Genomic DNA, 26654 nt, shown 5'->3' on the forward strand with positions numbered 1-26654 from the left:
TGTCTAGTGATACTCGGCACCTCCCATTAGTTTAGGACAAAATTCTGTTGGGTCAGCAGTATTTTTGGTGCAGGACCACACTCCTTTCGTTGAGCTAGTCGTAGGAGAGCCAGAAAACTGTCTAAAACCCTTTTATAAATGTGGTGCAGACAGTCTCTGAGTGCAAACTATGAGAGAATTCTGTCATGGACAGATTAATAAATCTCCTGCTTTTTGATGGAGTAAGACTGGGGGTAAGATATATAAGTTTTGTAAAAATGTCCCAGAAATGGCATTGAGGGCATAGTTGTGATAAAGTGGCTGGGCTTGGGGAGCGTAGACTTTGTGCCTTTTTTTTTTCTTTTTTTTTCCCATCTTTTTCTCTCCTACCTCATAGACTGATACCTTTCTTAGAAGACTAATAGATCACATTGTGGATTTTCCTTCAAACAGCTCCTACTGAAGTGAACAGGGTCAGGGCCACTGTAACGTAAGAAGGCCGTCTTCTGTATAGTATTTACTCACCCACCCGAAGGTTGACCCATTCTGGGTTAAGTCGTAGGTAACAGAATTGCCTGCGGGACAGGAAAACCTTCAGTTTTCTCTGCAATGCTCAGGGCTTCAGAGAAATGATGTTTTGTAAGCAGTGAAATTGTTCATGGGCAGTATAAATCCTGATGACTTCCCATGATTTTTTTTTTTTTTTTTTTAAATAGTTTTATTTTAATAATTTTAAACGTAGTAGACATTATCTCTCTTTCTTTTAAGCTCATCCCTGGGTGCACCGTGCAGCAGCTTCCCGTCTCGTACCAGCCATTTCCTCCTCTTCTTTCCAGCGATCATTACATCTTGCATCCTCATCCACCGCTGCCACCACACCAGCCACCCCATATGGCCTCTATTACCCCATTTGTTACAGTGCAACCACAGAGAATGGTAAGTGGCAAACTATCATAAAGTCTTATTTCTACTTGTGCTGCTTGTGTGGGTTCAGTGGTTTACCATACAAGTTTTTCAGAAAATTTTATGAGCTGTTTAACCCCTTAGTGACACGGCCTGAAAAGGCTCCAGTGACCGGGCATTTTATAAAATTTTAAGTGTAAGCGCCAGTATAAGGGTCATAACTTTTTTTTGACGGGGGGGGGGGGGGGGGGTTAGTTAAAACGTAAAAAGTTTTAAAGTGTGTGGGTTTTTTTTAAAATAATTTTTGTGGGTGTGTTTTTACTTTATATGTCCCCCATGAGGCCGTTAAAGACCCCTGAGGGAAATTTTCACTACTTTTATTATTTTCTTTTTACAAGTTGCCTATATAAGAGCCCTAGCTATAGCGGAGAATGAACACCTGTAACTGGGGATTCTGATCAGAGCTGTGGTTAACCCCTTTTTTAAATCCGGTGGTCACATGACAGCATGTCTATAGAGCCGGAAGCCGCGCTAGCATGGGAGCAGTAGAAAATTGCAGCGACGTCTACAGACATTGCTGCAGACTCAGGACCTGCGCCTGCTGACGTCTAAAGTCAATGGGCGGTCCAGAACGAGTTAAAATAAATTCTCTTTGCAGCATGTGTTTAATCTGCATCGTATGGTTGTTGTTTTTTAAATACAGTAAAATATCCTAATTGATTTTGTCTTTTTTGAAGGATTCTTTTAGTTGTTTCAGACCTTTTTATACAGCTTTTTATTAAGCGTGTTCAGCACAGCTAGAAAGGTGTAAATGACAATGGGTTACATGTCACCTCTCTAAAATAGAAAAAAAGTGAGTAACTGAAGTTAAATATAAGACTTGGTTTGAAAATACAATGTCATTTAGGATTTCTGTATAAGGTAGATGATCCCAGGAATCTACAGCTCCTCATTTCTATTTACATAAGTGCACATCTAGTACTCGGAATACAGAAAGTTACTCTAGTTTTTCCTTTCTTATTTAGTTTGGTGTAAATTCACAATGTTTGCAGAGCTCATTGTGGGTGCTGGCTGTCAGAATTGGCCATTGGTTTTCCAACCTTTTGATATCAATCTTCCAGCACTACTATTGTTACATAAAACTTTAGACACCTTTTGATCAGCCGTAAACTGGGTGCATGATTCTCCTCAACCACTAAAAAACATTTCTATGGGCACTTGGAATAGCTGTGTAGCACCAGGACTGTGAAAAGTGCATTTATGTCCCGGGATGTAAGTTAGACTGAATGCCCATGGAAGTGTGTCCTCAGACTGCTCTGTCGTGAGATCTCTGCAGAACCATTAAGCAGAATGAAGGACCTTTGGGTACAATCAAGAGTTCTCAGTAAAATGCTCTAAGCCTAGCCTTAATCCTGGACTATGTTACGCTCCTGTGACTAACGTCGTACATAGTTTTCAGTAGTTTTGACCTTGAAAAACCTCAATGGAGACCTAAAATAAATATTTGACTGGTATTTTATTTTAAACATTTTATAGCCACTGCAAAGGATAGACAATGAGTTGGATCTTCGAGGGGACCAACATCACATGGGCAACTTCCCATTCCACCACTCACACCCTGTGCCTACATTGTCCCATTCAGTGCCCATGCATTACCTCTCCCATGATGCACTGCACCAGGAGCTGTCCTTTCCAGTGGTAAGTTCACCAGAAGAGCACTACTGAATGCTTAGTAAACCAATGTTTTGTTTTTTTACCCGAAAATTGTTGTTTAAGCGAGCTGTCCTGTCTAGAAAGATTAAAATGTACTTTGAACATTTTTAAGATTTGTTTTTTCCCTCTTCCTCCTGTAATCTAATCATATTAAAAGTTCTTGCTGATTTGAAGTCCTATACAGATCACTTAACATTGGATGTATAAGGGAAGGGATGGGAAGACCACCACCACATATTTATGCCCCTCTGGCCCCCAGATCTCATGCTGCTCAGGGACCTGTTTTTGCCAATGAATGGCCTCTTCAGACCATGGGATATCCCTTCTATTTTCCATGTGATTTCCCTTCATTGGCTGATGCGAGAGTCCCATGACACTTTTCATGATTGTAGTTTTTCTATTTTACTGTAGCCATATGCTCACCTGATGCCACGGCGACTAAATACCCAAAGGTATCGCCTACAGCAACCACTGCCGCCTCCTGCACTGCCTCCCTCATATTATCCTAGTTTTCTGCCCTACTTCCTGTAAGTATTCCTTACTACATATGTATGATTTAATTTACCATAAACTGTAGAAGCAGCTCCAGTATTTATTGCAGTTTTCTGAGCTCAAACATAACATTTTTGCAGCTCCATGCTTCCTGTGTCCCCCACCTCTGTGGGCCCTGCAATCAGCCTGGATTTGGATGTGGATGATGTGGAAATGGAGAACTATGAGGTTAGTGTTGGCATTGTAGCACTTACATTTTTATGTATAAGAATACAAAAAAAAGTGCTGTTCTTTCTTTTAGGCATTGCTTAACTTAGCTGAACGTTTAGGAGAAGCAAAGCCCCGTGGACTCACCAAAGCCAACATAGAGCAGCTTCCTTCTTACCGCTTCAACCTTGAAAGCCACCAATCTGAGCAAACCCTGTAAGTCACTGTTCCTCATTTGTCACATATAGTCATTGTTAAAAAAAAAAAAAAATAACACATGGAGGCCTCTCTGCTAGCTCTTAAAGGGACACTAGGAAAATATATAACTTTTTATTTTTATTTTTTTTAAACTAACGAAAGGCTGGGTTTAATTTATCATCCTTAATTCCCTTTGGTTACTCTCCACCATAACAGAGCAAGGTCACAACTCTGCTTTGTTTTTCTGTTCTAAATCTTGTTCTTGTAACACATAAACACTTCATTTGTCCGTGATTTGATGTATGATAAACTTTACCTTTTTTTTTTTTTCTTTTACGCTTTTAGGTGTGTGGTGTGTTTTAGTGACTTTGAAAGTCGGCAGCTCCTCAGAGTGTTACCTTGTAACCATGAGTTCCACGCAAAATGTGTCGACAAGTGGCTCAAGGTATGTTCTGTAGCAGCATTCTTCTGGATTTTCACAGGCTTTGGGTACATTCACATGGCGGTATGCCCGCAGCATGCCCTATCTTTTCCCGGTGTACGGGGCGAAATGGTGCAACACATGTGTGGCACCGTATCGCCACAGGGCCGCCATTGCCGTCTATGGGTACATATGTGCGGCCGCAAATTTGTAGAAGTCATTCTGTAGCTTGTGTTACTGAATGACTACTGTTCTATAGATTCCTAGTGTCTGTCTTCACGGGATTCCCCAGAGGAGACCTTGGGCAGGGAATCCTTTTAATAGATGTGTTGGGTTAGCGGCAGAACATGGACCAAGTCATCAAAGTAAAATCGCCATCTGTCCGTATATGGTCTCTACATCTCCCAGCGCTTCGCCAGACACAAGGCTCAAATTATTCAATTAAACAATTTTTTTTGAGTACCAACACATATATAGGAACAAATCCTTATATAGGGAGATGTATTAGACATAAACTAAAAGTAGCTACCAGATGAGCCAAAAACCTCTAAATATAAAATAGAACCGAAAAGAGAGGATGAAGGACCAAGGGTTCACACAACAGAAATATGCAAGAAATCTTAATTTTATAATATGTTTTAATACTTGTATGTTTAATAAAGTGCATCTCAAGTGGAGAAAATAAATGCACGCCAGGTAATAGGTCCAAAAATGAATATACAGTAATGTGATATAATAAAGTACTTTTGGCCAAAAACACACCAAAAGAAACAAATAAGTACAAGAGTAAATAATTACATGAGGTGTGAATGGCACAAGAAATAGTATGGCCCCCCAAACAATGGGTAAAAATATAAGAATCCGCAAAAAGACAGCGGTAAATGTATACACATAAGTGAAATAAATAGGGCTAGGAGGACAAACTACCTGGTGGCCAACCCCGACGCGCGTTTCAACAACAGCAGGTCTTTGTCGAGGGATGACTGGGATCCCTTGACAAAGACCTGCTGTTGTTGAAACGCGTGTCGGGGTTGCACGCCAGGTAGTTTGTCCTCCTAGCCCCATTTATTTCACGTATGTGTATACTTACCGCTGTCTTTTTGCTGATTCTTATATTTTTATCCATTCTTGTACTCTAGTGTTTTGTGGGCCATATTATTTCTTGTGCCATTCACACCTCATGTAATTATTTATTCCTGTACTTATTTGTTACTTTTGGTGTATTTTTGGCCAAAAGTACTTTATCATTATATCACATTACTGTATATTCATTTTTGGACCTATTACCTGACGTGCATTTATTTTCTCCTCTTGAGATGCACTTAATTTTATAATATGTATTAATACGTGTATGTTTAATAAAGATTTCTTGCATATTTCTGTTGTGTGAACCCTTGGTCCTTCATCCTCTCTGCCTCTCTTTTCGGTTCTATACTAAACAATTTTTTGCCCCGCCAGGTATTTGAACCCACAACCTCCTCTCGCCACCTGCCATAAAAGTACAGGGCAGAGCCTCTATTGATTAGACTATGGGCTTACTGATTGTCAATGGGAGGATTTTATGTAACTACACTGGTTATTGGTTACACTAGTATTTAGAGATACATAGTCTGAGATCTCTTTGTATTATATTTTAACATAATATTATTTTAAGCCTATAATACAGTTAAATTAAATAAATATATGTAAGACAAAACAAGGAGCTCTGCAAAAATTGTGGACATGATGTCTGTGTTCAGCTGCTGCATTGAGAATAGATTTTAGAGAAGAGAATTTAGTTAGTGGAAAACCGATTTAGTAGGGAGTTACAGTAGTCTAGACGAGAGTCGATCAGAGCAACAATTAGTGCTTTAGAGGTTTCAATTGTAAGAAATGGTCAGGTTCTAGAAATGTTTTGAAGATGCATATTAGTGACAGCAGAGAGACCGTAACTGTGTTCTGGAGTAATGCAGGGGTGATGTTACGTGCAGACTTATAGCTGGGTATCATACGCATAGATGAAAACCAAATCTGCTGATGATTGGGAAAAGAGAAGAGGACCTAAGACTGAGCCCTGAGGAACCCTGACAGTGCTTAGAAGAGAAAGATGCAGAAAAGGAGACGCTGAAAGTGCGGTCAGAGAGATGGGGAGAAAACCAAGAGTGCGGTGTCCTTTAGACCAATGGAGCAAAGCATCCTGAGGAGGAGCTGGTGGTCCACAGTATCAAACACTGCCGATAGATCCAGAAGAACAAGGAGAGATTAGTGCACTTTAGATTTAGCAGTGAGGAGATCATTGGAGACTTTAGAAAGGGCAGTTTCAGTAGATGGTGCATAGAGCGGAAACCAGAATTTAGGGGGTCAAGGAGGGAGTTAGCTGAGAGATAATGGTTTAGCCGAGAATAGACCAGGTGTTCCAGGAGGAGATTAGAAACTGGTCAGTAGTTAGTAGCACTGGATGGGTCTAGAGAAGATTTCACCAGTAATGGAGTGACAACAACAGCATGCTTGAAGGAAAAGTGATAGACAAGAGAAGAGAGAGAGGTTGAAGATTTTAGGTGAGAAGTGACTGCTGGGAAGAGAGAATACATTTATGCTGAATACATTTAAGAATTTTGTCTTTGTGGGAATACCCCTTTAAGTAATGTCCATGTGTTTTCTCTTTCAGTCCAACCGCACATGTCCCATCTGCCGGGCTGATGCCTCAGAGGTTCACAGAGATGGGGAGTGAGGACAGGATTTTGCCCTCTTGCCTCCTGCCGGTGCACAAACCCAGAGGGATCAACACAAAATAAACCAGCCTCCATGCCTGACTAGGATGCTTCAGCTTCCCCCTCCACCTGCACTTGTCCTTACGGCTAGGATACAGCAGCTTTGAGTCTGGAGGTGGTGTCAAGAGTCACACATTCCACTGTCTCCATCCTAGTACCTCTACACCTCAAAACTTCCCGACAGTGCCCCTTCATTATCTTTTACAGTGTTGGGCATTGGGCGGGATTTAAGTTCGGTGTGAGATGAATTGGGTTGTATATGAGAGAAACTTTTCTCTCTTTCCTATGAGAGTAGCTGAGGCTAATCAGAAAAAGACTGGGTCATTGTAGCCAGTGCTAGCCCCTGTAAGGGGACCTTGAGGCATTACCAGGGGCTCCCTGTTTGCAAAAATGTATGTCTGTCAATCCCTTAGTTGAGGGAAGTGTCACAGCTGCTTATTTGAATATGTTTGCACTGATGCCCTAGCGGGCAGTTTTTATTTTCTTTTAATTCATTGGACCATATTTTATGCTTTTGATTTTTTTCCCCCTTTATCATTTGCTGCCACAGACTTTACCCATGGACGTAGTCAGTCTATGTGACAACGATGTCCATATTAATCTGACTATCCTCCACCTTCTGAGTGCAGCCATGGTTTTCAGTTCACCTGAAAGTAGTGTGCTGTGAAATGTACCAGAAGGCGCATGGTATTAGACAACTCCTAGCTTTTCCCCCTTGGTGGAATGCAGGGGACAATTCATTGTCTCTCACCAGCTTGTTGTCTTGTGCTTTATTACTTGACTCTGAAGCTTCCATCCTTGGAATCTTTTTCTTTCTTGGATGATCCAGGTGTTGAGCGTACATGTTGCGTGCACCAGTCTGGAGGTGCAAGGGCTTTTTGCTCATGTTCGCTTCCCTTTTTCTTCTGGTAGCAGAAGCCCTGGTAATGCCTCCTCAATGTATTTTGTTAGGCAGCAGGTCACACAATCACAGGCTGGTGTGTAAAGACAGGGTACACTCTGTTGCACGCTGAGCTGTGTTTTGGTGAGCGTGTTGCACTTGGCACCCGCTTTCCCCCTACCCTGTTCTCTGTGTTGAAAGTGATGCAGGGGCACATGGGTAAGCGGCTGCTTTACTTACTGATTTGTATCTGTTTTAGTTAAAGTTTGCATGATAGAACAGCAATGAATTCAACACAAGAGCCAGCCAACCATTTCTGATCTGTGTGCGCCTTTAACAGTCAGGCAGAAAGAGTCTGTCTTAATGTTTCACAATATGCATGTCTGAGCAGCTTGGAATATGGTATCTGCTAACCCTTGGCCGTCTGTGGAGTGACGTGAAGGGGGGTGGGGGGGTTCTGGGACAAGCATTATATAGGGGTTATGTATCATGCTGAGCTGATTCCTGCTGTGCACTTGTTCGCAAGCAGAAGGCACCTGAACTGTTTGTTGGGATATTTAGAGGTCTCATCGCCTGTAAAGGTCACACTCGGGCAGGGATTGTGTGTGATGGGGTGTTCCTAGACCAAAAGTCAATTAGTTCCTAATACTGGCCCTCTAGTTTATTACAGCGTAATACCGTGTGGAAAATATTATACTATGTTAATGGATAATTCTACATACAACTGGTTTCATTACGTTAGTGTAGTTCACCTCACCTCTATAATATAGAGAGAAACTCGTGCAAATCGCCACTGCTGTAACCTGTAGTAAATTGGGGTTGTAATTCTAGGCTGTCGAATCAATAACCTTTAATACAGTGTTCTCTTCTCTGTCTGTGAAGTGGTGGCTTTGCAATTCTCTTTATTTTGGGGCTAGTAACCAGTGTTTAGTACTTGAGTAGTACTACTTTTTTTTTCCCCCTCCCTACTTTCTGTGGTCACAGTGAAATAACACCCCTCTTCCCTTCCCCGCTTTGGCCACTGTCTGGCTATAGATGTCTTCCTCCCCACTGACCACTTCACTGTTCTCACTGTTGAAAATTCTGGAAGTACATTGCAGCTGGTTGCATTTTTATGTGTATATATATATTTTGTGTGTGTTTATATATTATATATACACATATATATAATGAATTTATGTATCCAAGGAGCCAAATGAATTCAACAGCCGGCAAGTAAAATGCAAAGCATTGATCTCCCATCCGATGTGCTCATCCTTTCATAGGTCCCGGGTCCACCACATGATACTGGCGCTATGGGTGGTGACCGCTTCTTGCCTTACATAACGGCAGCACACGAGGTTTCAAGCCATATACAGGCAGTGAGAACAGTGGAGAATATAAACTGTTCATATGCTGGAGCGCGATTGTATCTGCTATTCTCTTTCCCCTCCTCACAATAGATAAAACCCCCCTTTTGTAAACTGCCACAGTGGGGCTAGTGGAAGAAGGTAGCAGTGATTATAGCAGAGAAACTGGACTGAGCACTTGTTCTACAGCACACAAGTTACCAAAGGTCTTTACTGTATATATTAACTCTTCAGACTTCTCAGTCGACTCACACCAGACAACAGCAGTGTCTGCTGCCTAACTCGGACACCCCTTGCCTGCTAGAGTGGTCTCCAGCAGAATAGGGATTGTCCCTTCATCCTCCCTCTGCTCCACTGTATAACATGCATACGGTTCTTCCACTAATCTCAGTAGGAACCCCACAACTATAGTTCAAGTGCTGTAAAGCTCTGGTTAAGCACTAAGCACTTCATTATCAGTCTGCTTCAGTAATACCCATTAATTTTAGGATGTCCGTGATTGCTGCATAGATGCCACTTTTTTTTTTTTTTTTAAATCTCTCTATATATGTTCTTTTAAGCACCCCTATGGTGGGATATAGTGGATTGTTTACTGTATCATCCTAACCTCCTGGACCCCATACTCACACTGGGCTTGATTGATCTCTACTTTACCCTTCCACTAACATTCCTGCCCCCCAGAGATGTGGCTTCCCTTACTCAGGGTCCCGGAGGTGTCTTCTGTGTTAGAATTGTATATCTATATGTGTGTGTATACATATAGATATATCTCTATATATAAACTTTTTATTTTTGGCTTTTGGTACTTGCACATTTACTGGTTACCTCATTTCCCATGTATGTATTTGAAAAAAAAATGCTAATATATAGAAATGGTTCTTGAAGCTATCAAAGTGTGTTTCTTTTCCTCCGTTCCATTGGAATAATATTGGTTTGTAGCATTTAACATTACCTAGTAATATTGTATTATATATATATGTGTATACTGATTGAAATTTTTAACAGATTTGTACTTTTTTTAAAATGAAAGTTGCTAGTTTTGCTTGACCTGGTAGTGCAATCATTTATTTTTTTTAATGTTGTGGCTGAATTGAGAGGGTTCACTAATAAATGTACAAGGACAATACTGGCGTCTCTTGGTCTTTCTTTAAGGGTGCCTCCTATCCTAGAGCCATGGTATGGTAGCCTCAACTATCCGTGGTGTAGAATAGAACAAGGTGCCATTTCATCCTCTGATACCAGCATGCGCACGCCTTGAAGATCTAGAATTATAAATTGCCAACTTACAGCAATAAATGGCTTAATACGGGGTCTAGCTTTTTGTAAAAATGCTAAACCTATGAGGGTTTTCCCTTGAACTGCATTGGGTCGCAAACCACAATACACACATACACACACACACACACACACACATGCGCGCAAAATTTTCAATTGTTGCAGTTTGCTGACTTCATGTCTTGGGGGTGTGCTGAACTTTGCCATTGTCATCCAGTTTCCGGTAACAACTTGCAGAAGGCACATAAAGCATTACTAGTGTCCCTGCAAATTGGTTGTAAAGTAGTCATGCCATTCAGTAAGGTCAGCATTGCACAGGCCTGGTCAGTCCATAAATCACGGACTGTATGCTAGCTGGATTTCACAGACCAAACACAGTACCAAAAATGGGACTTGGGGCAGCATAGTGATAAATGGAGTCCTCTCCTACCTGCAGAACCGCAACACCGAACTGTAACCATAAGATGTGTGGAATCTGTCCAGGGCGCAGTCTCTTTCTAGCTGTAGACCACCATAGAACATCCCTCAAGACTTCCCCAGAACCTCAGATTCTTCCTAACCCCAGATTGGCTACAGTAGTCCTGGTTCACTACCCTTAGATTGAATCGGGCAGATGATCCCTGGCATCTTCATCTCATAGAGGGTCTACTCTCAGGGCCACTGAATGTTACAGTGCAAAGTTGAAGATAAAGAAACTATGCAAATACATTTTCCAGGGTGGGATACAGAAAACTTTGGCGCCGTGCCTAACCAGTTCCCTAATCTGTGCTGATGAGATGCAAAAACCTCAAAACATTGCTGGCCACAGTTGAGTCAGTTACATTGGTTTTATTATCCTGCATTTTGTCACTAGATTAGTGCTTAGAGAAATGGAAGGTGGTTTTCTAGGTAGAACTGAGGCAAAGTTTTCCTTATCCCACCTGGTAAATGTATTTGCATATTTCCTTTCCAGAATCTCCATGCATGGCATCTACGCAAGTCTCCATACACCTGCAAAGGTAGCTTTAAATGGCAAGTATTCCCGAAAGCAGGGGTGACCAACTCAATTTTCCTGGGTGTTTTGCGGAGAGGGGGCGAATGTCATTTTATTACTGTATAAATGTATCTATTTAAGCTGTTCGGTAGTTAAATTTATACAGTTAGATCATTCAATAATGTGTTTAGCTTTGTGGTTGTCCTGAATTGACACACTGCAAAGCACTACCAATAGTCAGTTACCCCACAGCAGCCACCGTGCCCCCCCCCACCACAGCTGCCAATGTTCACCCCATAGCTTCTAGACTTTACCAACTGTAGCCACAGTGCCCCCATAATAGCCACTGTACCTCCCACAGCTGCCAGAGGGCTAATCTCAGGAGCCACAGTGTACCCCACAAATGCCATAGTGCTTGCCATAGTAGTCACATTGCCCCCACAGCTGTAACTATGCCACCTAAAGCAGTCAGCAGCTTCCGCCTCTCCCCCGATGCATGTCCCTCTGTGGGGGGAAAAAAAAATTGAATTGTGTAAATGGTATTCCCATCTGGGCATACTTGAGTATAAGCTGAGGCACCGAATTGTAACACAAACGTGAAAAACCTATTGACTCGAGTATAAGCCGAGGTTGAGAAATGCATTGGTCACAGCCCCAGTATATAGCCTGCAAGCCCGTAAAAAAATATATACTCTGTACTCACCATTCCAACGGCCCAGGCAGCTCCTATTTGATCTCCATGTTTGTGGCGACAGCGGCTTTTTTTTTTTTTTTTTCTTCAGGCCAGCGCCCGGTCCAAGACAACTCCGTGTGCACGGCTTGGCCAGGGCACAACTGTAATGTCAAGATTCTCGAGTATTCTGTTTTTGTTCCTCTATAATCACAGAGGCCTGAATAAACAAGAGGCTCTGTCGCGGACCCGCCACAATGATGGAGATAGGAGAGGAGCTGCCCTGGTTGTCGGAATGGTGAGTACTCGGTTTATTTTATATTCCCCGAGTATAAGCCGAGTGGGGGAATTTCCAGCGCAAAATTTGTGCTGAAAAACTGTATGCTCATGTACATACGGTACATACATTTTTACAATTGCATGTTATTAAAAAATTTTAAAAAAATCTGTGTGAAGCAAATTCCCATAAATGTCGCCATGTGGTCTCTTAGAAATGAAATGGCCGTCATTCGATATGACCACCTCCGCACACCGGCCGCAGTGACCAGACATGGGCTATTGAGAATGGGGAAATAATCTTCAGAAAGGTACATCGTTTTTTAAAAGAAAAAAAACGTGAAATGTATCTGTATAAATTTAAATTAAATGCAATGTCAGTTGAGATGCCCCTTCACATCTGGTTTTTCAGCCTCATCAGTATAAAAAAAGGTTTCATCAGGTTTTTTTTTTTTTTGCGGCGCAGAATCAAGCAGCTTACCAAAGTTATCTGCCTCAAGGATATAATGAAGTCTTCTGTATTTATCTTTGTAGCCCGGATGTTTCACTTGTGAGACTTTTGGGCTCTGAAATTGTCCCAATCGACAAATATATCACCTTAGCAAACCGGATGCAGCGTTGTGAGTGTGATGTTCTGCACGTTTCCCTCGCTCCTGTGAAACTCGTCCTGTTTCCTCCATTAATGCTCTGCAGGCCTTTGCTGGAGCCGCTTTCAGTTGCTGTCTGCTTGTTTTCATTCATTTTCCACTCTCCACCTTCAAAAATCTATAACTTTTTTAAATTTTTATTAAAATCTATTATTACATGCCGTGTACTGGCAAGTTACAAAAAAATTCCAAATCTGATGAAATTGGTGAAAAAACGCATTTGCGTCACTCTATGTGGGCTCAGTTTTTACAACTCTCACTGTGGGCTCCACATGATATCTCTACTTTATTCTTTGGTTCGCTATGATCACGGTGATAACAGATTTATATAGGTCTAGTTAGGTTTTTAATATATTTTCAAATTTTCAAACAATGTGTACGGAAATAAAATAGTTTTGCCATCTTCTGACGCTAATAACTTTCTCATACTTCACTGTACAGAGCTGTGGGAGGTGTCATTTTTCATTGCTACCATTTTGAGGACTGTAACACCATTTTACATCACATACAAAAATTTATAAAAAGTGATCAAAAGGTTGCAAAGTGCCATTTTGGACATGTGGGTGCTATTTTTCACTATGGGATTCACTACAGGGACTTAACAGTTTTGTATTTTGGGATGGGGCATACCATGTTTGATTTTTTTTTTTTTTTTAACTGTTTATTTAGTAACATTTTTTTCCAAAATAGTAAAAAACTAATTTTACTATCTGGATGGTCTGATGGTTCCTACCGTATACATGCAATACTGCATTTTTATACAGGATTCATTCCAATGTGCAGCCGGGGCTATCATTGCAGCCAATCACCTGTCCCTGATTGCCCCCCCTCTATGATGTAATCTCAACAAAGATGGTGACACCCCCATCTTTTTAATTGCCACCTGCAGTGATCAAGGGGATATTTGCAATCGCTGCTAGCACCAATTGAGGGTATTAGTGATGGATGTTTGATGAAATATGCAGCAAACCCCACCTCTGTATGATGAGAGCTCGCCCTATGAGCCTTCTTCATGGCTCTGTGCCGCACATGGTGAAGAAGTTAATAAATCCCTGAGTTGCTTTGGTTCATTGTTCTTCGGGATTTGGGCAAACAATATGTCTCTGTATACCTGAGAATTCACCCGGCTGCTTCTCTCCTGTGTCACATCATCAATCAACAATGGTGACCCAGTGCCACTGGCAGCCATGAATACCCAAGCCATAACACCATCTTTGCCGTGTATTACAGATGATGTGGTACCCTTTGGATCATGAACTGTACTCCGCCTTTGCCATACTTTTTCTTTCCTTCACACCACATTATTTTGTATATGCTAAGTGTGACTGTCCATATTCGGGCAGTGACATCACTGAGGGAACACCCCGTTCATCGGCAGCAGCCAATAGCCAGCTTCTGATTATGTATACTCCTCCCCCTGCATTCAGGTCCATGTGGCATATGTATGTCTTCTGTTTTTGCAGATCCATCAAGACAAACCTGTCAGTAATGTCACTAGCGTGTCCCATACTCTAGCAGAGGTGCACATGACTGATAGGCAAATATTGACAGCACAAAGCAGACACCTCTGTGTCATCCGTATTTTTCACATTCCCACAGAAATCTATAGGACGGCTCAAGTCGCAAACAGAAGCAAGAATTGGACCTCCTCAACAGCCTTTGAAATGGGGCTCGGGGGAACATAATGTGAGGGGGAGATGGAGGGCATTAAGAAGAAATTATACTGGGGGGGGGGGGAGTGTAAATTGCAGAGCAAAAAACAAATTGCCTCTCTTTCTCTGCTACTAAAGTTGGGAGGTATGGTAATAGCAACTAATAAATGACATGTTTCCGTCACTTACTATAGCGGTGTCTATAGCTGGCATCAGTGCACCGGCCATACTGGATGTGTCACTTCTGTGTCCTCACTGTGATACTGCACCCCAAACTATTTCTGGAGGGACTAGAAAATGAAGGGGGCACTACCGGCACACAAGTCTCATACACCTCATAACCTGTGATCAGATTATACTATGTGTGAAGTGTGTCCACCCCACCCCAGACTATGTCTTCATGCAGTCTACATGTATAGAGTGTACAGGATATCCATATGGTGTATATTTGTGTATATGTGCATCTGTATGATACACAATTTTCTGTGTGTGACTAACACATGTTATTAGTACACTGTATAGCTGTTTGTTCATATGCAGGCAGTCTTGTTAGGGTACCTGTATGTAAGAATATGGACTCCCCTCCTATACCAGTATGACTTGTCATGTGTTAATTGCCTTCATGTCATTTTTCCAAACAGTTCAGCTTAATATAGTCGAGCTGCAAGACCATGTGTTACCTCTTTATGGAAGGAAGCAGACATGTTTTACATCTAAGACAATTCCTTTAAACCCACAAGATGCAAAGTTAAAAAAAAAATAATTCACCTGCCCAACATACAGTACTACATATAAAGAACTCCCTGAATCCTTCCAACATGTACACACATTGCTCCTTGTGATCTTCCCCCACCCCAGTCTCCTTACGTGCAGTCCCATGTAAATGCATCCCTCTGGCTTTCTAACTACAGTGCCATGTAACTGCATCCCTCAAGCCTCCTAATCTACAGTCCCATGTAAATGCACCCATCATCACCCCAGCCCCAAATAAAACTTCTTATTGTCCATTTCCCCTTCATATCTAGTCCTGTGTCACACGCCTTCACTTCTCTCCTCCATAAACTGGTTCAATACATGTGAACATCACAGAAAGCAGCCATCTTTATTTCTGGAACCAATACACCGCAGACTGACTTAACCCCTTAGGGATGTGGCCCTTTTTCGTTTTTGCATTTTCATTTTTCACTTCTGACCTTCAAAAATCTGTAACTTTATTTTTCCATGTAAAGAGCTCTATTCGGGCTTGTTTTCTGCGTAACAAATTGAACTTCATAGTGATAGTATTTATCATTCCATGCCATATACTGTGAAGCGGGAAAAAAATTCAGAATGCAGTGAAAATGATGAAAAAACGCATTTGCGCCTTTTTTTGTGGACTTGGATTTTGCAGCTTTCACTGAGTGCCCCAAATCACATGTCTATTTTATTCTTTGGTTCGGTACGATCACGAGGATGCCAAATTTGTATAGGTTTTATAATATTTTCATACATTTTAAAAAATTAAAACCTTCTGTACAAAAAAAAAAATTCTTGATTTTGCCATGTTCTGGCACTAATAACTTTTTCATACTTCATTGTACGGAGCTGTGGATGGTGTCACTTTTGATGACGTTTTTAATGCATTCATTTTTAGGACGGTATGGGCTTTTGATCACTTTTTATAGAATTCTTTATATTTTTCAAAATGGCAAAAAAGTGGCGCCCATTTCCATTACGGGGTTAAACCCTGGTGAAAATCGCTAATATATTTTGATAGATCAGACATTTTGGGACGCGATGATACCTAATGTGTTTATGATTTTTACTGTTTATTTATATTTATATCAGTTCTAGGGAAAGGGGGGTGATTTAAACTTTTACTTTTTTTTTCATAATTTTTTTTTTTACCATTATTTTAGATCCTCCAGGGTAATTTAACCCTGCAGGGTCCGATTGCTAATACTATATACTGCAATACTACTGTATTGCAGTATATAGCTATTTTACAATGATTTTTAATAGCCTGCCCTCTGGTGGCTATTAGAAATCATTTCACCTGGCAAGCCTACGCATCTCACGGAGACTCTAGGCTGCCATAGCAACCAAGATTGGGTAACCAAGATGGTGGTGCGCATGTAAAGGTAAGTTAGGTGCCGCAGTCGGGTTCGACCGCTGCACTTAACAGGTTAACTGCCGCGATCGGTGCCAGCACCGACCGCGGCAGTGACAGGCGGGTATTGGCTTTATTATACAGCCGTTACCCGCTGTGTATGGAGAGAGCTCAGCTCGTGAGCTCTCTCCATACACCCCTTGGCGCGCGAGGACGATATAGTTCGTCCTCGGTTGGCAAGGTGTTAAAGCATTTTATGTTTTCATTTTAGTGTATGTCCACATAATTTTCCTAAGGGAAGCAAAATTTTAAATAACTAATTACATATTAGCTTATATTTTAAGCAGGAATACTAGCTTAAGGTCCTGGTAGGGCAATTGTTCATGGACAGAGATGACATGACCCTTCATCTGCAGCCATTTAATGGACAGGAGGCTTCACTTCCTTTAATAGAAGTACCGTATATTGGAAAGTTGCCCAATATCCTGCCCTACCCCCACTTATACACACATTAAACATTAGGAAAAGTGGCCAACAAGATGCACCTGCCCCCTACCCCGCAGACTCAACCCATTCTGTTAGGTAATGTGTATTAAACTTATATAAAGTACTGAAATGAAAAGATACATTTTTAAAATCAGCACTGAATAGGCTATTGGAACCCGTCAACAGCTAAAAATCACATTCTTGATGACAGGTTCCCTTCAAACCAAGTCTTTGGTTTTGTTTCCAATAGACAGAGGATTGAGGCAAAATGCGAACCTCAAGGCTGCCATTATGGGCTGTTGGCAAAACTTTCATTTCCGCAGAGGTTTTCAGACTCCTTGTCAGAGCATAGTTTCTGATCATTTGGAGTTTTTCAGATGACCCGTACTATAAATAAAACTGGATATATCTGGCATTCCTCATACAGATAGAACAGAACACCTTTCACCAGTCGTGCATTTTAAATCATATGAAGCGGGTGTTTAACAATAAATTCACCTTAATACAAAAAGTTCTTAGAATTACCAGTTAAATTTAAAACCACAAGAGATCCCCTTTAATGATTTGGAACATGCTTAGAGAGGAAGTAACACTGACCCCACTGGTAATCAACATAAACGGTTACACACAGAAACTCTAAAATGTTTTTAATTTATATCTGGAATAAATTATAATCTGGAATATAGACCAGTTGGAACATACAGTATGCTAGTGACAAGAAGGCATCTAAGCAGGGAGACCAGTCGCTATATATTGCCTTTATTACACTACAGGGTATTGGCAATTACCATGACCCCTTCAAGCTGAAAGCCAAATCTCTCACACATACTATTCAAACATTGGATCCACTGAAAATCCTCATGTGTCAGAGACAGCTGCCGATCTCTCTCCTTTGGTCTTTTAGAAAAGCAATGAGGGAAGAAAGGGTAATTTAAAAAACAAAAAAACTTTATACACAGTGAGGAAAGCTCTTTCCTCTTGTTCCTCAGACAAAATGACAACACGTGACCCCGCTAAACCTGTCAGAGGGAGTGGTGTGGATGTCAACTTTGTAGAGATGGTTCTTCCTTTGCCGGAGTGAAGAAGTGTGCAAGGCCATGCTCTGCAGACCTCTCCTGCAAGTTTGTCACTTGGGAAAACACCATTAGGAAAACATCTCCCTGCATTCTTAGGTTCCCAGACATCTGGCCTTCATCCCCTTCTACTGGGGAAAGACAATCCACTGCTACATGCTACCTTCTCACCCATACCCAGGCAAAGATGCCAAGATCCACAGTCAGTAGCAGCAGTTATTTAAAAAAAAAAAAATTATATTTTGATGAGGATTGGTGTCTCATTCCTCCCTACCTGTATTTTTATGTATTTTATTTATTTTTTTCCCCCCATTTTCAATCTTTCCCAAATATCCTTGTGGGAAATAAAAATAGATATTTCTCATTCGTCCGTGAGATCCTGTACAAACAGAAGCTGTGATCGACTAAGTCCAGCCTCTTGAAGGGAAGGAGGCACAGGGACTTCCTCCGTGGGAAGGCACGGCAACACCCTCCGGGGAAAATTCGCCACTATCTGGAAATGTTCTGGAGTCTCTTTCAAGGAGAAGAGAAAGTCATGAATCACCTAAAACAAAACAGAGAACAATTATTTCAATGGAAAACAGAGAATCAGTATAGAATTCTGCACTCTCACTACACAAGGGCACTTACTGATAGGGACTGTGTGAAGAGGAACCTTCGCTCCACTCTGGTATCATTTGGCATCTTGAAAATGATTTTCAGACTGTCAGGGTGGTCAGATTCAGGTTCCGCAGGGAGACATTCAGACCTTCGTTCCTTCTCTTCTTGAAGGTTCTGTTAAAGAAGATACATTTATTCGATGTTGGTCACACAACTGAGTATCGGGAGGTTCCATTGCTACAAAGGTTCCAGCTCCTGGACCACATGCTATAACACTGTTAGCCGAAGTTTATGGGCACATTTCACATCCATCTTTCTGAGGTCATTCTCACCCTTTTCTTTCTTTCCTCTGCCTGCAGCCGAAGTTGTGCTTCCTCCTCCTCTCGCCGCTTCTGCTCCTGTTTTTCTCTTTTCTTCCGTTCCTTCTCTTGGTCAGCTCTTAGAGATGCCAGATATGCCTCATCTTGTTGTTGCCTTAGCACTTGAGTCTGGTTCCTCTCCTCCCTAAAAAAAAATAATATAAAAATACAAACTAAATGATTTATACCACAAAGAAAATAAAAGGACAAATGTTCTGCCTCTGGAAGATCATCACAAAGACTTTTTGGACTTTTTTCAGATTTTGTGTTAGACTTTACCAAAGTGTGTATTAAATGGTTTACTGACTACTATATTCCTAATTTCTACAGCTCTATCACATAAAATATTGAGCACACCTGTTAAAGGTAACATACAGCATGTTCTGCCTTCCAGCTACTGATGCACATGTACTGGCCGTACCTTCTCTGAATTAAGTTGGAATGATATTTCAACCTCTAGTAGAACTAAAATACCCAAGATGTCGTATACAGTTGTCATTAGACCAACACTCTCCACAAAGGGCTGAGATACAATTAAAAATAAGCTCTGTATACAGGACGAGTTGTATCATTGATGTCATAAGGATGTCTATGAATATGGTACGGTATGCATGTCCACCTACACCACCATTCATATGGTGTGCAACAGAGCCATATTCTCTTATCAGCGAGACAACATCGATCAGCAAGTTATCCCTTATCCATGCTCAAACCTTGCAATGATCAGACAACTTCTTAATTCCTGATATTTCTAGATCTGAAGGCTACCTGTTCTGTTAAGGTCACTAAAAAAAGTACTTCATACACAGCCTGAACTAAATTTTTTTATAATATGGTATCAAACCCACTAATCCAGAATCTTCACTTTAACATTGTAAGCGTAAAGGTTTATACCTTTAATATAGAAAATTGTAATATCACTAGATGACAGTAACTCACCGCTCTAGTCGCTCAGACACCAGGTAGGTCTGGTTCGCCTCCATTATGAATGTCAATTGATTTATTAAGTCCTGTGGCTGAATTAACCCTTCCAGCCTCCCAACAACAGTCATCCTGCGGTCCTTCAGCATTATCATAGCAAGAAATGGGTATGTGTTTTCACGTAGAGCCTGGGAAACTGAATTACCGGCAACAAGATGCTTGTTAGTATGAAATTACACATGGTGGTACATCCACATCAAAGATTGTTAAACTCACCTCTGAAGCCCTCTGGCTTGTTGGTGGAGCAAGCCCAAAACAGCATTCTGCTGTTGACAAACTGAGTGACTTCTGATGTACAGAGCGTGTTCCTGTAAGAGAGAACAACAGACCATAGACCATAGCGTTCTGAGAAAAGAAATAAATGAAATAGAATGTAGGACTCACCGGCAAAACTCATCAGAATCCTGATGATCCTCCCCATGCAGATATACTAATAAGAAGCGCAGCTCCTGTTTGGCATCATTAAGCGCCTGTGTAAAGGGATATTCCATTACCACACTTATCATAGCGTAAATCTTCAGAGTAACCGCAGAGCAATAATGGTACCTTAAGTGCACTTCTCATTATGGAACCTCTTCTACAAATAAACTCAGACCAGCTTTTAAAACATACATTACTTAAATGTAAGATGCAAATAGTGTTCTCCAAAATCCCCTTAAATAAAAAAAGTCCTCCAGACTGAGGAGAGCAGAGCTAGACATATGTCTGACCCAACTGTTTGATCCTGACCACTTCATGAGTCTTTAAATCCATAAAAATGTGCTGGGGTGCTACGCAGAGTGTGATGCCCCTTTAAAGGGTATTCTAACTTTATGAAGATCTTTGCAAAGTTATAAGCAACACATTTCCCCTAATTTACATTCTATATAAATTCATAGTTTTCAAGCTTGCTGAGTAAATTCATGAATTACTTCACAGCTTGATAAATTTAAGTCAACAATAAAGACACCAAAGGAGTAGTACTTTGATTAAGAAATTAAAAAAGAAAATTGAAAGACATTTCACTATAAGAAAATTAGAATTTCCCTTTAAGCCTCACACTGGCTTTGCAGAAAGGACATGCAATAGATTTTAATTCCAGTCTCATCTTAGAAGCATGCATGTTACCTGGCTATAGGTCCCCTGGTAAAACACAGGGTGTGTTCTTCCATACTTTTCTTCAAACATCTGTATAAAGGAGACAATGTCCCCAACTGGGTCAGTGACTCTGCTGCGTGGGTCTGGTCGAATGAAACGGAGGGCAAACCTAAAGGCAAGAAGAAGAGTCGTGCAAAACATTTAAAATCTAAAAGAATAAGCATATTCATGGATGGTTGTTGGCCACTTACCTAAATATATCAAGCAGCGTATAGTATGTGATGCGGAATGGAAGCATAATCAGGTAGTAACCCCATCCTAGAAGACCCTGAACAAGAGATGCCTGTGTTACATGGCCGCAAGGAAGATAATATCCTTGATCAAAACAACTGTTAGGAGAGGTCCTAAAACTCACCCTCGGTTGTGGCCTGGAGACCACATAACTATACACTCTGTGGTCTGCCGTATTCACTTGCAGTGGCCGGCTGGGTGCAGTGTTAAAGACACTGGGGACTCCTTCCTGTTCATTCAGTCTGTCCTGAACAGCTGCCTAAATAGAAGATAAAGACGACCACGTCAGAATGTAAAGGAGGAGGGTCGGAGAATTAGCATCTGATATTAATACACACAAACCTCTATATTCCAGTTGTGCTGCTGCAGGGTTTGGCGACATTGGTCCATGGACTCTATTCCTGTCAAGTCCTTCATGATAAATACATGGAAGAAATAGAATTAAATTAAGGATTAGAAATTAAAACAAATTATCCACAACCCATACAAAGACACAAAGTAGCCTTGATTGATCTGCCAGGGGCTCTGCTCCCCATCCTCCAATATCTGCCTATTCTAAGAATAACAGACCAGTATTACAATCCCTTAATGTGACCATTTGAGCACATAACTACTGGTTGGCTTCTTGGAGGGGAATTTCTTGGTGACTACTGCCTTAACCCTCTGCCTAATCCAGTACAGTAAAACCTCTGAGCAGTCCGCCCAATTTTGTAGACAAAATTGTTCTTTTAAAGAGGTGGTCTGCTCATGTATGATGGGAAAATAAAACCAGACACTGAAAAAAATGGTCTTTTAGGGAGGGGGTCTTCTGGACAGGTTTGACTGTATATGTTTGCCCATTACCAGACAAACTCCTCTAACTGGTATTTCAGTTGTTGTCCTATAAATAAGATACAAGTAAAGCATGGGGAGGATGGGAGAAGAGCCCTCCAGGCATTGTAGCCGAGCCCTGATCAATAACCACAACCTGCTGTAATGGTGCTGAGGTGAGGAACAGCCAACACTGAAGAAATTAAGCCACATTGAAGGTATACATGTATAATATCTACACCCATACAGTGCCCTTGTACACAGTATTTGTCTTTATTTCGGTGATCTATAGAAGTTCTGTTTGCATCTAGGCAGAAATGTCATCCAATACACAAAATAGGCAAATACTGCATCTGCTTGTGTTCTGCTTTGCACACGGTCTTGGCTATGAGCCCATAGTAATAAATACTCGCTCCAGACTGGTTACTACTCTGTTTACACCACAAGCAGCTGAATGTGGGGAGGACGGCAATGACTCTTCTATGTAACAATGTTTACATCCAGGAAGGCAGAAATGAGATGTAAGACCAGCATCTACTACTGTATAATATCACCCAGAGAACCCCATTACTTCTCCCCCAATATTTACTGACAGTTCATAGACAGGTTTTATTTTGATGGAGAAACTAAAAATCTGCAGGCGGCTAGCTACATCATGAAGTATATGAAGGGCCACAGCTATGGATACCAGGCAGCATGAAGTAGAGACGCGGGTCCCTACACCAGGGAGTCCCAGGCCATCCTTCATGACCAGCTTGTTTTAGCCCAGTATGTATAACAAGCCACTGTTTTGCATCTTGTCATTTGCCATTATCCATTTTTAGCAATGTAGACATGTGAGGGCTTTTCATCTCTTCGCAGCACAGTGTTTAATGGGACCATCTGGGGGTAAATGTATCTAAATGGACAGACTTTTTATGCTTTTGTCAATTTTACTGTGTTTGAGGCTTTTTTAATAGGCCAATTTCCTGCCTTCACAACTACTTGTTAGACTTTCGCACATTTTCTTCCTTTTTAAGGGCAACGTATTGAAAGTGCATCCAATGATAACCAACATGACCCTACAGGTACTGTTATAGATTAATAACAATACAAAACCAGCAATTTTGGTTGTATTTTTATTTTTAAGATTTTTTGCAGTTTCCAATAAATAACATTGTATAGCAAGGACCATTACCCTGTCACAGTGATCACATGACCTGCCATCTCTACTATCTACTAATGGTGGAATCACAGAGCTTATAAAGTCCATAGCCGGCCATTTAGATATGTACAGGCGGTCCCCGGGTTACACAATAGGTTCTTTAGGTTTGTTCTTAAGTTTAATTTGTATACAAATCAGAACTGGTATATTTTATAATTAGTAGCTCCAGGTAAATGTATTTGTCCCTGAGACAATTGAATTATCTAAATTTAGTTCTGTCATGGGAACAAGGATTATCAATATAACTTCATTACAGACAGCGTACAGGTGATCAGCCTGGGACTATAGTAAAGCATCCAGAGAGCTTCACTAGAGCTCACAGTGGACAGAGGGGTCCGTCTGTAACTATGGGTTGTCTGTAAGATGGTGTCCTTAAAGGGGTTGGCTACCTTTGCAGAAAAATGTTAATAATGCTGTCACATATTCTCTATTCTTATGTAATTGCAGGTGTGATTAGAAGGTTTCACAATAAGGCACTATCCTACCCAGCGGCACCTTTGGTAAAATGGACCAAAAAAAAAAAAAAATGTGGTCCCGACGTACGATCCCTGTATTGCCACATCAGACATTATTCACATGATGACAGTGCAGGAACACTGAGGAGGGCCGAGGGTGCGAATTGCAGATATCACCCTTCTGCGAAGAACAGCTGATCAACAGCTGGTGCCGGAGTTCCACTACTTGGCCCTCTTCAGTGTGCCTGTGCTGCCCTTGTGTGAAAGATGCGGCAGTACAGGGATTGTGCGCCAGGACCGCGCTTTGGTCAAATTGGTCATGTGACTCCCCAGGAATGTCCATTTTATGGACAGACGTAGGAGCAAGGTGCCTCTGGTAGAAGTAGTCACGGAGCACCGTTTTTTTTTGTGAAATTTTCTAAGCACAACTGAAATTACATAATAATAGCGAGTATGTGGTGGAAAGGTGACCAACCCCTTCAAGTAGGGCAGAGCCTGTATTTTAGAATAAGCTATGGTGTGTGCATATCTTGTGTGTTACACCTCTGTAGACTGTAATCTATGATGATGTCTCCCACAGAAACCAGAACTTCTCCTTTACCATATATGATATTATACATAAGTACTGGACTCTTCTGATGCGATTATAGTGACCTAAGGACATCAGTGACCTTTTTATTTTGTGCCAATTTAGTCTTTAAGATCTTTCTGAATTTTTTTTTTTGTAAAGGATAAAGTTCATTTAAACTGGTTCTCCTTGTCCCACACCACAGTGTTAGATCTAAGGCTGGACTTACACATGGCCTACACATCCCCTGCCTGATGGCCACAGTGATAGACTGAGCTCAGATGTGAATGGTCTATGAAGAGTAGAGAGGTTTGTGTGGATTATTGTTATTATTTTACACTTTCCTCTGAATGACTTTTTACCCAAACTACTAACATTGAATATTATCCCCAAACAGATCCATTATGAATGATATGTGTCCCGACACAACCTGTAGTGTGACCAGAGCACTGCTCACACATGGGATTTGTTACATACGGCGTTATTAGGCTCATTATATATATGATCCCCATTTCCCAGAGGGTAAGGCTGTATGGGAGCTATTATATTTATGCAGCTATAAATAATGGGCCCTCCCAGAGACATATCCATCATGAGGAGACTTTCAGGAGTGCGGGAAAGTTACTCCCAGCGATGGTCCCGTCCCTGCAGATGAGCTGTGTTGTTGTGTATATGGCGGAGCATATGGTTCCCCCCCCAGGGGAAGGGTACACACCGGTGCTGGGGTAGGTACACACCGGTGCAGGGTCAGGGGGCATCACCTGTTAATCCTCTCAGCTCGGGATCTCATGTACCAACGGTCTCCGGTGTCAGTGCTGGTCGGTATAGCGCAGCCCTCACCTGGGCCACGACCTGCTCATCCCAATCTACGACTCATCCTGCCCGACTCCATACAAACCAGGCCGGAGCAGCTGCAGGTCCCGCAGCGGCCCCCTCCCGCTGCACACATGCCGGGGCCTGCAATGCCCCGCTCCTGCCCTCTCGTATTGCTCTGTACCTGAAACTGCAGCAGCTTCTCGGTCTGTTCTTGGCTCAACTCCCGCTCCTCCGGCGCCGCCATCTTCCCCCTCCGCCTTCTGACCCGTCACTCCCATTCACCGGAAGTGACGGGCGGAATTCGTGGACTCTGAGGGATGGAGTTCCGCCGGGCAGCGGCCATCTTGCTCCTGGTTATTGGCAAATCAAAGAGAAATGACTGCACCATAACATTGGACTGATAATGCCGGCTCCAGAGGTCCATAGCCACCGGGGACGGTGTCGTGTTTGAAATGATGTCACAGAAATGTACCACTGAGGAATATGTCCGCATGCACACTGCCGCGGTTTCTGGCCCTGTGCTAACTGCACTGCAACGTTTTTTTTTCAATTGTCAGAGGATAATAAAGGGTAAAGCCGCATTCACACGTGGTGTTTCTAATTGCAGCACACAGATATTCCTGCAAATAATTACTGAAGTACAAATGCATTTTGATTGTGTTTACCAAAGGACATGCAAACGCTATCGTACGTTAACCCCTTAAGGACGTAGCCAGTTCATAGCTTAAAGGGGTTTTCCCACAAGTTAGGGAAGTTAGGCCCTATCCACGGAACAATTGGCGCAATTATGCTTTTTTCCCTTTCATCTCCTTGGAGTCACAGAACTCAAACAAGTAGCTGTTCCTCCCCAGGAGATCCTTTTCTCCGGGTCTCTCCACTCATCTAGAATCAACTCCTCTAGGGCAGTGGTGGCGAACCTATGGCACGTGTGCCAGAGGTGGCACTCAGAGCCATTTCTGTGGGCACTCAGGTTATCACCCCAGGACAGAGTTCACCAGAAAGGAACAAATTCACCAAATCTTCCTGCAGTCCCAGGCAACTTAAGAGATGCTGCACTCAGCACTATTTTTAAGCAACACTTCATTGGCTGTTTGGAACTGCGGGAACAGTGAGAAGGTGTGGAGAGGGCTGCAAAATCTTTTTGAGGTCCCCCTGCTGGACCCTTCATTATTTCTCTACAGAGAGACCCTGGAGAGAGGCTACAATGAGAGTCTGAATTTTCCCTCCTTCTTTCAGCTGTATTGGTGTCCTCACGGGGGCCGATACGATTGAAAGATGTGTAAGAACAAGAAACGAAACGTTACTGCTTAAAATTCCATGTTGGCACTTCACGGGAAAATTTTGGTCTCTAAAAGGTTCGCCATCACTGCACTAGGGTATTGGCCAGAGTACAATAAATGCACTCAATATCTGGTGGAGGCTCCTTTTGCTTGAATGACTGCATTAATGTGGCGACGATC

The 26654-nt window shown here is 41.9% G+C and overlaps 2 protein-coding genes across 5 annotated transcripts in view; one reads left to right on the forward strand and one right to left on the reverse strand.

Annotated features, from left to right (window-relative positions):
* RNF44 (ring finger protein 44) overlaps positions 1-8991 on the forward strand; it is a 42613-nt gene extending 33622 nt beyond the window's left edge. For all 3 annotated transcript variants that reach the window (XM_072146259.1, XM_072146260.1, XM_072146261.1), the window contains exons 5-11: positions 748-915; positions 2419-2580; positions 3007-3122; positions 3228-3315; positions 3389-3510; positions 3838-3937; positions 6561-8991. In XM_072146259.1, coding sequence (XP_072002360.1) covers positions 748-915; positions 2419-2580; positions 3007-3122; positions 3228-3315; positions 3389-3510; positions 3838-3937; positions 6561-6623 — 819 coding nt within the window. In that variant the 3' untranslated portion in view covers positions 6624-8991. The remainder of the gene's footprint in view (positions 1-747; positions 916-2418; positions 2581-3006; positions 3123-3227; positions 3316-3388; positions 3511-3837; positions 3938-6560) is intronic.
* Positions 8992-17592: 8601 nt separating this feature from the next.
* On the reverse strand, positions 17593-25641 carry FAF2 (Fas associated factor family member 2). 2 transcript variants are annotated; one of them, XM_072146262.1, is made up of 11 exons: positions 25376-25641; positions 21684-21752; positions 21466-21600; positions 21302-21378; positions 21081-21219; positions 20358-20443; positions 20190-20281; positions 19932-20109; positions 18966-19137; positions 18664-18807; positions 17593-18577 (listed from the first exon to the last, which is right to left on the reverse strand). In XM_072146262.1, the coding sequence occupies exons 1-11, from the start codon at positions 25436-25438 to the stop codon at positions 18395-18397; spliced, it is 1338 nt and encodes a 445-aa protein (XP_072002363.1). In that variant the 5' UTR covers positions 25439-25641; the 3' UTR covers positions 17593-18394. The 2 variants fall into 2 exon arrangements, with proteins under 2 accessions (XP_072002363.1, XP_072002364.1); XM_072146263.1 differs by lacking the exon at positions 25376-25641 and adding an exon at positions 25140-25296.
* Between the last annotated feature and the right edge of the window lie 1013 nt (positions 25642-26654).

The sequence above is a fragment of the Engystomops pustulosus genome, chromosome 4 (assembly GCF_040894005.1).
Source record: "Engystomops pustulosus chromosome 4, aEngPut4.maternal, whole genome shotgun sequence".
NCBI lineage: Eukaryota > Metazoa > Chordata > Amphibia > Anura > Leptodactylidae > Engystomops > Engystomops pustulosus.